The 12,511-nt window shown below is 67.5% G+C and overlaps 2 protein-coding genes across 2 annotated transcripts; one reads left to right on the top strand and one right to left on the bottom strand.

Moving 5' to 3' along the window:
- Nucleotides 1-3,424: 3,424 nt before the first annotated feature.
- NAXE (NAD(P)HX epimerase) lies at nucleotides 3,425-6,117 on the top strand. The gene is made up of 6 exons (XM_064499092.1): nucleotides 3,425-3,697; nucleotides 4,602-4,710; nucleotides 4,791-4,901; nucleotides 4,987-5,100; nucleotides 5,199-5,346; nucleotides 5,509-6,117. Exons 1-6 carry the CDS (start codon nucleotides 3,525-3,527, stop codon nucleotides 5,709-5,711), a joined length of 858 nt encoding a protein of 285 aa, XP_064355162.1. The 5' UTR covers nucleotides 3,425-3,524; the 3' UTR covers nucleotides 5,712-6,117.
- On the bottom strand, nucleotides 6,075-8,829 carry LOC112990819 (G patch domain-containing protein 4). The gene is made up of 7 exons (XM_064499091.1): nucleotides 8,611-8,829; nucleotides 7,922-7,995; nucleotides 7,747-7,839; nucleotides 7,463-7,570; nucleotides 7,211-7,314; nucleotides 6,999-7,049; nucleotides 6,075-6,867 (listed from the first exon to the last, which is right to left on the bottom strand). The coding sequence occupies exons 1-7, from the start codon at nucleotides 8,684-8,686 to the stop codon at nucleotides 6,462-6,464; spliced, it is 912 nt and encodes a 303-aa protein (XP_064355161.1). The 5' UTR covers nucleotides 8,687-8,829; the 3' UTR covers nucleotides 6,075-6,461.
- Nucleotides 8,830-12,511: the final 3,682 nt, after the last annotated feature.

Here is a 12,511-nt window from a genome sequence, read left to right on the forward strand (position 1 = left end):
TGCTGGGAGCTGTAGTCCGGCGGCAGCTGCTCCGGGGGCCGGGGGCACTTATATATTGGCATACACAGGATAAGCACTTTTATATACATTTGCATATAACATATAAGTTTATAAGTGCTTGCATACACATTTGCATGTAATGCATAAGTATATAACCGCTTGCATGTATATTTGCCTATAACACATAAGTATATAAGCGCTTGCGTATATATTTGCATACATATATAAGTATAGAAATGCTTGCATATATATTTGCAAGTAAGGTATAAGGATATAAGCACTTGCATGTATATTTGCATGTGATGTAGCTACAAGTGACATGTTTTTCGAGTCTCGCAGGCGCCCTGGGGAACCGGCGGGCCCAGGGCAGCGTTTCGGGAACCCGGCGTTCGCCCTCGGGCACTGGGGAGGCACGAGGCTGCTGCAGGGAGCTGCCTGCGCGCCCCGCACGCCGCCCGCGACGCCGGTGAGCACTGGGCCCCTGCGGTGCGGCGGCTCCGTGGCCGAGCACTCCAGAGCGCCACGTGCCTTGGCCTTGCTGGGGACCCGCGGGGGCAGTGGCTGGCGGGCGAGGGGCTGGCAGTGTCCCCCCTCCGCCTGGGAGCCCCGGTGCTGCCCCAGGGGCTCTCGGCGCCACCTGACCCCGCGCCGGGTGCTCTCGCCCCCAGGGACCCCCCCGCGCCGACGCCGAGCGGCTGGTCGACAGGCTGGTGGAGGCCATCAGGCACGAGCTCTCGCTGCCGCCGCTCCCCTCCGCCTCCCGGCCGAGCCCTTCCCGGACGGATGACGGTGGCTCGGCGGATGTGCTCATGCATGTGCACGCCAGAGCATCCCTGCCTCCTGCATCCCTCCTTCCCGCATCCCTGCCACCCGCATCCCTGCCTCCTCCATCCCTCCTTCCCGCATCCCTCCCTCCCGCATCCCTCCCTCCCGCATCCCTCCTTCCCGTGCCCTCCTTGCCACCTGCCCCGTCCCCACGGCTTTTCGTCCCCTCTCGCCTCCCCATCCGGCCGCCCTCGCGCCCCTCTCCGCAGCCGGTCCTTTCCCGTCCCGGCGGTGGCTCCAGCCTCTCCCCGCGCATCTCTCCGCAGAGGCCCTTCGCCGCGCGGGTGCCCCTCCGCCAGGCAAATCCGCCCGCCCTGGAGCCCGGGGAGCTGCCGTCCCGCCGGGAAAGGGCGGCCACCGCCTCCGGACGGCCGCCGCAGGGAGCCCGGCCCAGGCCGCCGGGAAAGCGGGCGCCGGGAGCAGCACAGTAGCCGCAGCCCCGGCACCACGTTCCCGGAGAGGGATTCTGCACCTTCCGGAAACTGGGATCCGCCAGAAATCGGCAGAAAGGCAAGGGAATGTCGCCTTCTGCTGGGCAGAGGAGCGGGGAGGCAGCGGGAGGAGAGGAGCAGGGCGGGATACAGTCAGTCCCCCGCTAACATCCGCTAAGCAGCAAGCGGGGAACCAAACACCATCGTCCTGCAAAGCAAAATCCAGTTTGCAAATCAAAGTCCAGCCTGCAAAGCCAAATCCAGCCTGCAGAGTAAAATCCAGCCTAGAAATTAAAATCCAGCCTAGAAATTAAAATCCAGCTTGCAAAGCAAAATCCAGCTGATTTACTCAAGCCCCACCGTGACTTTCTGCCCCAGCTGGGGTTTAGGCACAGGCCAGTACCGCGGTGCCCATTTGCCCTTCTCCCCCCGCGCCGCAGCCCGGTGTCCCGCACCGCCACGCGTCCGGCACCGCTCCGGGGCGTCCCGGCCAGCCCCACGCCAGCAGGTAGGCGGGCGAGGGGGGGCCGAGCACGGACGCAGCTCATCACACGGGCTGCAGCCTGCCCGGCCCGGTGCAAACGCAATGCGGCGGGCGGCATCGCATCCGCGGAGCGGAGCTCGGGGAGCCGCGCGCAGCTACGCCAGGGTTTCTCACCCGGCTGAACCTCGCGGCTGCGTCTCTCCGTGCGTTCCCGGTTTGGGAAGTGGAGTCCTGCCGGAGGGGAGGGCGCGTGGGGTTGGATCGGATAACGTGGGCTTTTCCCGCGGACTGCAGCCCCGGGGCTGCGCGGGGACGGCTGTGCCCTCCGGCAGGGCTTGGGGCGTCCCGGAGCGCCGCGGCGAAGGGAGAGGGCCGAGGGCGGCTGCCGGCGCCCAGCTGCATCCCGCTGCATCCCATTGCATCCCGCTGCATCCTGCCGCGTCCCCAGCCGCTGGCTCTGCTCCCTCCAGCCGCACGGCGGAGCCGGCCGCCCCGCGGCCCCACGGCAGCCAGCAGCGCTGGAAAAGCAGGATCCGGTCCCTCGTCTGCAGCCTCCTGTGACGAGCGGGGGTCCCGCGACCCGGCGGAGGGCTTGTGCCGGCCAGAGGCACCGGGATCCGGCTCCGCTCCCGACGGCAGGGTCTTGCCCAGAGCCCCCAGCGCTGGAGCCGACGCCAGCTTTGAGTCCCGTTCCTTCACTTCCTCCTTTTTACTGCAAAATATCACAAATAAAGCTGTATTTTGCACTGAGCTGCTTGTCCGTGGCCTCACCCCAAACTCTCGACGTGTCGCTGAGAACGACGAACCAGTTTTCGAAGGGGCCCTGACACTGTCCCTTGAGCATCTTCACCTGCCTCTGGGGTCCCGACCTCAGGCTGGAGCCCACCACACGCCCCCCGTCCCCCGGGGCAGGGGACACGGCAGGGTCGGCCTCGTCCCCGGCCGAGCAGCCGCAGGAGCCGGAGGCGATGGCTCGTGTGCGGCCTGCGAGGCGGCCTCCACGGCTGGACGTGTCCACGTCCCCAGAAAGGCCATGCACCAGGGCCAGGAGTCGCGGTCAGCCGGGGCGCTGGTGCCCTGGGAGTCATCGGAGCTGGTGTGCGCCAAGGAAATGGGGCTGGGGGTCTCCAAGGGGCTGGTAAACCCCAGAGCAACTGGGCCGGAAGACCTGGACAGACTGGCGAGCCCTGATGTGACGGGACTGAGGGGCTGGGACAGGCTGGTGAACCCCCACGGGATGGGGCCGGTGAGTCCTGAAGGGCTGGAGCTGGGGGGCTCCAAGGGGCTGAGGGACCCGAACAGGCTGGTGAACCCCAACACGATGAGGCTGGGGGGCTCCAAGGGGCTGAGGACCCAGCCAGGCTGGTGAACCCCAACACGATGAGGCTGGGGGGCTCCGAGGGGCTGAAGGACCCAGACAGGGCTGGTGAACCCCAACGCGCCAGCGCTGGTGAGTCCCCAAGGGCCGGAGCGGGGGGCTCCGAGGGGGCAGGGGACCGGGACAGCCCGCCGAGCCCCGCCGGGACGGGGCCGCTGAACGCCGCTGCGGTGGGGCTGCGGGTCTCTTGGGGGACTGCGGGTCCCCAGGGGCTGCGGGTCTCCGCGGGCTGCTGCGGCCGCAACCGACGGGCCCCGTCGGGGCCGCCCCGCCGCGGGCGGCAGCCGCGCCCGGCCGCTCCGCTCCGCCGCGCTCCGCCCCCGGCGCCCGCGCCTGCTCCGTGCCGCGCCGGGCGGAGCCGAGCCGAGCGGAGCCGAACCGGGCCGGGCCGGGCCGGGCCCGCCGCATGCCGGGGCCGCGGGCGCTGCTGGGGCTGGGGCTGCTGGTGGCGGCGGGGGCGCGGGCGGGCGGGCGCTGTCCGAGCCGCCCCTGGGGCTGGGGCCGGGGCCGGGGCTGGGGCCCCCCCCGCTGCGCCATGCACAGCCCCGCCGCGGGGCCGCGGGGGCTCCGCTTCCTCGGGTACCGCCGCCGCGGGGGGGGGGGCGGGGGGGTGCAGAGGGGGCGGGGGGCGGCGAGGGGCGCAGGGAGTGGAAAGGGGTGCGGGGGGTGCAAGGGTGGCGGGGGGCACAGGAGGTGCATGGTGATCCAGGGGGTGCAGGGGGTTTGCAGGAGGGTGCAGGGGGATCTTTGGGGTGCAGGGGGGTGCAGGGGGATCTTTGGGGTGCAGGGGGGGTGCAGGGTGTTCCTCGGGGTGCAGAGGAGGTGCAGGGGGGTGCCTGGCGATCCTTGGGGTGCAGGGGAGGTGCATGGGGTGGTAGGGGGTGCGGGGGGGTGCATGGTGTTCCTCGGGGTGCAGAGGGTGCAGGGGAGGTGCATGGGGGGTACATGGCGATCCTTGGGGTGCGGGGGGGTGCAGGGTGATCCCTGGGGTGCAGAGGAGGTGCATGGGGTGGTAGGGGGTGCGGGGGGGTACATGGTGATCCTTGGGGTGCAGGGGGGGGATGCAGGGGGATCCTCGGGGTGCAGGGAGTTGCAGGAGGGATGCGGGAGTCACAGGGGCACGCAGGGAGGGGTGCGGGGGGGTACGAGGGGAGAGGGGCAAAGGGATTTGCACAGAGGGGCGCACAGGCATGCGGAGGGGCGGGGAGGGGGACAGAAAGGTGCTTGTGGGTTCGGGGGGGTGCGTGGAGGCCCAGGGGGGTGTATGGGGTGGAGAAGGGTGCAGGGAGGTGGGGGGGGGCTCAGCCAGGCAGGTGGTGTTGCGTGGGGTGCAGGGGTCACAGCGGGACGTGGCACAGGGCCTCCCCCTGCCCAGGGTTTGCCCTCTCCTCCGTCAGCCCCGTTTAGCCAGGGGCACTTTGCACCGAGGGGGAGGCCCGGGGCCTCCCCCGGGGTCCCATCCGCGCCCTTCCCCGTCCCCCAGGCAGGAGGAGGCCCAAGCCATCGACCAGGAGCTCTTCACCGAGTACAAGTTCAGCGTGGACCAGCTGATGGAGCTGGCGGGGCTGAGCTGCGCCACGGCCATCGCCAAGGTGGGTGCAAGGAGAGGGGGCCGCGGCGAGCGTCCCCCCGCCGCCTCCGCCTCGGAGGATAACGATTCCCCCCCCGCCAGGCCTATCCGCCCAGCTCCTTCACCAAGAGCCGGCCCACCGTGCTGATCGTGTGCGGGCCGGGCAACAACGGAGGCGACGGCCTGGTCTGCGCCCGGCACCTGAAGATGTTTGTGAGTGTCCCGTTAAGGCGCCGGGCATCCCGGGGCCGCCCCACGCAAGCCGCTCCCCCAGCTCAGTTCGCGCCTGTCCTCGCAGGGCTACGAGCCGACCGTGTTTTACCCCAAGCGCCCCAATAAACCGCTGTTCGAGGGTTTGACCACCCAGTGCCAGAAGATGGACATCACCTTCCTCCCGGAGTTCCCCGCCGAGGTGAGGCCAGCGCCGCGCACGCCCCTGTGCCTGGTCCCCCGCAGCCGTGCCCGGCGGCGGCGATGCTGTTTTACCCCCTGCTCCCTTCCCCGTCGCAGGCGTCGCTCATCGACGAGCTCTACGGCCTGGTGGTGGATGCGATTTTTGGGTTCAGCTTCAAGGGAGCCGTGCGGGAGCCCTTCGGCAGCATCCTGGGCACCCTCAAGCGCATCACCATCCCCATCGCCAGCATCGACATCCCGTCGGGTGAGCAACAGCCCGAGCCCTGGGGTTGCATGATAGCCTGTTGGGGGACCGTCCCCAGCTTGTGACACAGCACCCGGGGGTGGGGGGATGTTTTGGGGGTCCCTCCTGCACCCAGGGCCGGGGATCTCCCTGGCTCCAGCCTCGCCTCGGGGCTCGTTGCAGGCTGGGACGTGGAGAAGGGGAACGTGGACGGCCTCCAGCCCGACATGCTCATCTCGCTCACGGCGCCCAAGAAGGCGGCGGCACACTTCGCCGGCCGCTACCACTTCCTCGGTGGCAGGTTCGTGCCCGCAGCGCTGCAGGAAAAATACGCTCTGAACCTGCCGCCGTACCCCGGGACGGACTGCGTCCTGCAGTTGGCCTAGGGGCCAGGCCTGGGCAGCCAGGACGGCATCGGGGTGCTGAGCGAGGGCTCAGGCACAGCGGGGTCCAGGGCCTAATTCTGCCAAAGCATCAGCTCTCTGCTAGGAGGACGCTCAGCACCTCGCCAGGTCCCTATCAAGTCCTACCCAGCAGGACTCAAGCTAGCTGTGGTGACACTTTGATCCAAAGTCCTCAACAGTCAGAAGACGACAGCACTGATGGAGGTTTGCTGCTAGGCCGGCTGTCGGCTGGGGTGGCTATCTAATTTCTGGGCGCTTGTAGGTATAGAGGCGATCGAGGGTCCTGAGGCCGTGCCTGCGCACCGCCCGCGGAGCTGGGTCCGCTGCATAGCTCACACCTCAGCGTTGTTTCTCTGCAATAAAAATTTATTGACGTTCTTCAAAAATAGCAACGCTCTGCGGCGTCTGTCCCCTCGTGTCCCTCCGCAGTGGACCCACGCGGCCCACGGCAAAGGGGAGAAGTCCGAGGCCTGGTGAGGACCAGGTCGCCCTTGATGGGAGGAAGGTTCAAGTGGGTGAAACAAAGCCGGTGTTTTCCCCCGGATCAGCTCCAGACCGCCCAGCACCCACAAACAGCACCAGGCAGCAAATGCGGGGCTTGTCCAAGGTGCAGGGCCCCTTCTTGAGCACCCTGGGATTCCCACCGGCACCAGCAAGTGCCACAGGCCGGATCAGGACACTCCCGGCCAGACAGCAGCGGCATCTCCGCAGCACGGCAACCCCGGCACCCGTTCACTCTGCCTCCCGTTGCCTCTTCTTCCTCTTCTTCTTCTTCTTGGGGCTGTGCCCAGCGTGGTCTGGCTCGTCTGCCTCTCCTAGAGGTGCCTCTGCCTCGCTCTCCTCTCTCTCAACTGATTCTTTGCGTTTTTTCTTCTTTTTCTTTCTCTTTGCGACCTTCTCTTCCTCTTCTGCTGTGTTCTCTTCGCCACTTGGCTCCTGGCTCTGCTCAGCCTCAGGGTCGGCTCTCTCTTTGGACTGTTTCTTCTTCTTTTTCTCTTTCTTTTGCCTCTCTGCTGGGGGGCTGCTCTCCGGGGTCTCCGGCAGCCCCTTTTTCTGCCTGTACGCGGCCAGGAAGGCTCGTTCCTGCTCCTCCAGGCGGGCCAGCTTGGCGCTCATCGTCAGGCCGTGCCGGGCACCCCTGCAACAGGCACGGGCGTCCGGCGCTTGCAGCGGCGTCCGGCAGGGAAGGTGCCACCCGGCCCAGCCTCCGCCGAAGTCCCTGCCACGAGAAGGGAGCCCAATCGCGCAGCCCCCTCCCCGGCCACTTACTTGTGTGCCGTGCGGCCGCCGCAGGCTCGGATCAGCTCCTCGTCTGTCAGCCTGTGGGACAGAGAGGAGATACGTCACCCCCCCAACGACCTGCGTGGGGGACCACGATCCAGGCCCACGGCGCAAGGTGCTCCCCTTCTTCCCGGCCAGCCACAGCCCTCGTCCCTCCGGAGCCGTAGTTAGCAGGAGTCAGACGCATCCCCAGGCCTTGCCTCCTGGCCGAAGAGAGGTCCAGCTTCTCCTCCTCCTCCTCGCTGCTCTCCGAGGCGGTGGGCGGCTTCGCAGCCTCCTCCCCGTGTGCCATAAGCGTGGCCGCCTGCAGCAGGGAGAGGCAGGGAGGCGATGAGGAAGGGGTGAAGAGGAAGGCTGGGTGTCCCTGCAGCGCCGGGCTGCGTCGCAGGGCAGGGGCGCACAGTCCGCAGCAGCCCGGAGCAACCCGAGCCACGTCCCCCGCGGCCGGTCACCTTCACAAAGCGGCCGTAGAGCATGCCGTCGGCGCTGCCGGCCTTGCGCGGCTTCTTATTGCTGATCCCGGCGTCCTGCTCGGAAAGTGTCTTCACGGAGACGCCATCCTGGAACATGAGGGGCTGCGCGTTATTAGGCATGCCGCCGCAGGACGTGCCGCCGCAGAGCTCGGGGGCCCCGCGATAAAGCGAGGATCCCCGCGCCAGGGATCTCCCAGGACGCGGCAAGGGGCACAGGAGCGAAGCCCATTTCCCTCGGACGCGGCCCCCGCGGCCCCCCGTACCTGCCCGGCCTCCACGGCGATGTTGGCAGCCGACTTGTTGAAGACGTGGTCCCACCAGTGGAAGGAGAACTGCTCCGCCGGGTCGTGGCCCACCTGCGCGGCAAAGAGGAGCCAGCGCTGGCCCCGCGCCCACCCCCAGCCCCGGCCCGGCCCCGCGGCGCCCGGCTGCTCTTACCCCGGCGGTGTCGCACTTCACTTTCACCCTGATGGCTTCGGCGATGCCGTCCTCCCGCTTCCCCAGCCCTTTGCCTGCGGACGAAGGGACGCTGTCGCGAGCGGCACGGGGGTTGCCGCAGCCACGGGGGGGGCTCCGGGGCTGCGGCACGACCTCAGATATCAAGGGGGGGTTCAGCACCACGAGGCACAATCTTGTCCCCCCGGGGAGGTGTCTGGAGACCCCTGGGTGAACTGGGGGCCGCAGAGAGATGGCTGATATAGACCGGGGGGGTGTCGGGGATCCCTAGGGGGACTTGGGGACCCCGGAGGAGGGGGGAGAACACACCAAGGGGGGTTTGGGGGACCCCTGAGATGGGGGGGGCATGCCAGGGAGAGTTTGGGGGACCTCTGGGGTGGGGGGGGACACACCGGGGATGCCTGGGGTGGGGGGGATGTGCCAGAGAAGGTTTTTTGGGACCCCCGAGGGAGGGGGGGACCCACGCAAGGGAGGGTCTTGGGGACCCCCGAGGGGAACAGGACACCCCAGGGAAGGTTTTGGGGACCCCCGGGGCGGGGGGGACACGGCAGGGAGGGTTTTGGGACCCCTGGGGGGGGTGGGACATCCCACGCGAGTTTTGGGGGCCCCGGGCGGGGTTTGAGGCCGTGCCCCGGGGGTGCTGGGGGGCCGCCGGGGGTGCCGGGCCCCACCTCGCTTCCAGCCGTGCCGCCGCAGCTGGCTCTCCGCAAACCGCATGCCGCGGCCCGGCGGCTCCGGGGGGCTCATACCGGCGAGCCCCGCGGGGAGGGGGCGGGAGGGGGCTGCGGCGCGGCCGGGCCGGGGCCGCCGCGGGGAGCGCAGGAGCCGCCAGTGCCGGCAGCCGCCGCGTGCAGCCGCCACGGGCACTGCGCAGGCGCGGGCGGGGCGGGGTCTGCGCACGCGCACGCGGACGGGTAGCGAAGGGGCGGGGCGGGGAAGGGGGCGGGGCGGGGAAAGGGGCGGGGCATAATTCCGGGGGCGGGGCGGAGCCTCGCGCATGCGCAGACTCCCGGCGAGGCGGGGCACGCGCCCGCCCCGGGGCTGCTCCTTGCACGGGTGCAGACGCGCAAACCCGCACGGTGTGCGCTGCACGCACGGACATGCACGCTGCCGGGTGTGCAGTGCACGCACACACACACACACACACTGCTGGGTGTGCATTGCACGCACACAGGCACACAGCCAGCTCTGCATGGCATTGCACACACACGGGCAGTTGTGCATTGCACACAGCTACACACTGCTGGCTCTGCATTGCACACACACACACACACCCCGACCTGTGTTTTGCATTAGACCCACACGCTGCTAGCTGCGCATTGCATTGCGCACAGACATGCACACATTGCTAGCTGTGCACTGTATATACACGCACTCAGCCAGCTCTGCATGGCATTGCACACACTCGTACACTGTCACTTGTGCACTGCATGCAGACATGCAGTCTGCTGGCTCTGCATTGCACGCCCACACACGCACACCGACCCGTGCTTTGCATTGGTCCCATGCGCTGCTAGCCGCGCTTTGCACTGCACGCAGACGCTGCGCTAGCTGTGCACTGCCTATGCAAATCCACTCAGGCAGCTACGCGTGGCATCGCGCACATGCTGGCGGTTGTGTATTGCAGACACCCACCAACCGCCAGCTGGGCATTGCATGGCGCACACCCACGCGCTGCCGGCTAGACGCTGTGTTGCACAGACGCGCTGCCAGCTGGGCATTGCCCACGCTGCCCGCTGGGCCCTGCTTTGCGCACACCCACACGCTGCCACCTGGCACTGCCGCAGCACCACGCACATGCTGCCAGCTGGGCATTACACAAGCACAGAGCCAGCTGTGCATTGCGTTGCACACACGCTGCTAGCCGTGCATTGCACACGCAGCCAGCCGTGCATTGCACGCACACACCGACTGCTCCCTCTGCAACCGCACACCACCCGCGCCTGCTGCCAGCAGCATGTTTGCACGTGCCCCCTGCTCGGTGCAGCATGTGCACGCGGGGGGCTGCCGTGTCCGGAAGGCTGTGTGCATGCAGGGCGCAGGCAGACCTCGCCGACCGCTCGCTGTTACTGTGGAAACCATTGCACAGCGCTCGGCCCGGCGGCCTGAAGCTGCTTGTTTTTCCCAGGAGCTGCGGGTCAGGGCCGGATGCTGAGCTGCTGCAAGGGGGGAACTGCACGAGCCCCCCAAAGGCAGAGCCTCGGGGTCATCGCCCTTAGCTGGTGCAAACCATTGCACGGCCGCACGGCAGCTCCCTGCAGCTGCAGCCCCCGGCCACGCTCGCAGCAGTCCAACCCCGGCCTCTGCTGCCAGCTGCACCTTTTATTTCTGTGCTAAAGCCTCTTCTTACAGCCCCCCCAGCCCGGCACGAGGCCGCCGAGCCCCGGCCTCGCCGGCGTGTCCCCGAGCGCCTCGGTGGCCTGGGCACGCTGCCACATGCCCTCCCCTGCGCGGCATCCGGCCCCGTCCCCAGGCTGCCACTCAAAGCTGTCACCAAGGCCAGCCTATTCCCCCGGCAGCCGCGCTATAAGACTCCCCTCCGGCCACCCGGCTGCTCGCAGCCACCCGGCTCCCTTGGGCTGGGGGCACCCCGGGGTGCAGCACCCACGCTGGGCACCTGGACACGCCGCCTCCTTTCCGGGGGTTCAGCCCTGCGGATGCTGCGGGCTCCGGGGCCGGGAGGACGGAGAGGAGAGGGGTAAGTGGAAGCGAAGCTCGGCAGCATCACGGGGGGACAGTCCCGGGGCAGAGGGGTGAGCGGGGAGCTGGGTTGCATCCCCCCACAAAACGCAGGGTAACTGCAAAGCTGGGCTTCCTAAAGCGGGAGGAGGATGTAGTTGCATGTGCACATGTGTGCATCTGTGCGTGCACCTGCGTGTGCATTTGTGCACGTACCCCCAAAAGGCTCAGGCTCTGCGCCCGGCTCTCCATGCTGCGCTCAGGCCAGGCGGGAGAAGCCGGGAGCTGCGGCAAGTTGCTTTGCATCGCTACTCTGCAAACGTGGGGAGGGGGCGAGCCGTGGGGAGACGGGACACGGGGCCTGGGGGGAGCCCACTCCAGCCCCCACAGCATTTTGCCTCCCTTGAAAGAAATTGCAAAACGCAGCGCAGGACCAGCTCTTGCAGTCGTCCGTCCCCCGTCCCGCTCTTATCTCCAGCGCCGAAGCCGCGGGGGCAGCAGCCTTGACTGCTTCATATTTCACCGCCATCTGCTCTGTCCGCCAGGATGAAAAAAGCGGCAGTAACCTTCGCGGCGGAGCCGGGTCCCTGCTGGAGGAGGCGGCGGGTGCCGGGTGCTCCCGCGGGTATCGCCACGGCGCTCCAGAAAACAGGCGGGGGGTGTCCCGGCCCCCCGCTCGCGGCGGCGATCCTCCCCGGAACGGCCATCCCGCGTCTCTTCCAGCCGGACTGGACTTGGCATCTCTCCCCTTGCAGAGCTCGGGGACCAGCGCCGGGGGAGCCCGGTTCCCGCAGCCGTTGCCGCAGCAACGGGAAGAGGCCAAGGGCTCGGGCAGGCGATGGGGCACCTTCCTCCCTCCCGGCTCCGCGGGAAAAGCGGCAAGGGGACCCGCGCAGCGTCTCGGCACGCGCTGCCTCCGCAGCAGGAGCCCAAGGGCCTCGGCTCGTCCCCACCGTCCCATTGCAGCACCGGTTCGCATCCCGCCCCAGGGACCGACCCGGTGCTTCGGGATTTTGGCCGCTGCTAAGTGTGAGCACAAATGCACCAGCCAGACCCAACGCATCCCCAAACAGCCCCGTTTTGGGTCACGAGTGGCTCCGGAGGGAGCTGCCCCCGACCAGCACGGGAGCGGGGTGCAATCCGCCCGCCCGCGCTCCGCTCCCTCCGTTTCTCTCCCACCAGGTACCTCCTTCGCGGCTCCCCGGCCGACGGCTCTCCTTGCTTCCTGGGTCGATCTGGAAGACTTGTGATTTTGTTGTTTTTGGTGTCAAGGGAAGCAAACAACAAATCCCAGTCTCCTCACTGCCCCAGGACCAGCCTCCGAGCGCGGGAGCGGCGCCGCCAGCCTCCCGGGACGCTGCGGTGAGCGCATCCGAGGGCCCGCGAGCTGGGGGCAGCTGCAGGGAGCAAGAGAATATCCAGTTGTTACCGAACTCCAGAAATCAAAAATAAACTCAGGGCAACGTTAACACGGACCAAAATGCAGCACTGGCAGATCTGCGATGCTGCAAAGCATAATTCAGCCTGGGCTCAGCCCAGCATCTGCTTACTCCTCCCAGGGCTGAGCACAGAAGATGCTCCAGCAGTCCAACTCGACGTATGTGTGTATATACATATATATATATGTGCATGTGTACATGCTTCCCCACCCCATGATCTCCTAACCCCCCCGGGAGCTTTCCCCACTCACCCCATTCCCCCCCCGCCACAGCTCACTCAGAAGTTATTAACTTTAACAGAGTTACTTTTAACTCGCACTGGCAAAATCAGGGCAATTCACTCCAGCCTGGGCACCAACCGTGGCTGCGGGGATGCAGGGACTGAGCCTGCGTTAACGGCCAGCCGCTCTCAGCAGAGTCTTTAGTAATAAAATGTTTTCTTGAAGGAAATTTA

The sequence above is a fragment of the Dromaius novaehollandiae genome, chromosome 29 (assembly GCF_036370855.1).
Source record: "Dromaius novaehollandiae isolate bDroNov1 chromosome 29, bDroNov1.hap1, whole genome shotgun sequence".
Taxonomy (NCBI): Eukaryota; Metazoa; Chordata; class Aves; order Casuariiformes; family Dromaiidae; genus Dromaius; species Dromaius novaehollandiae.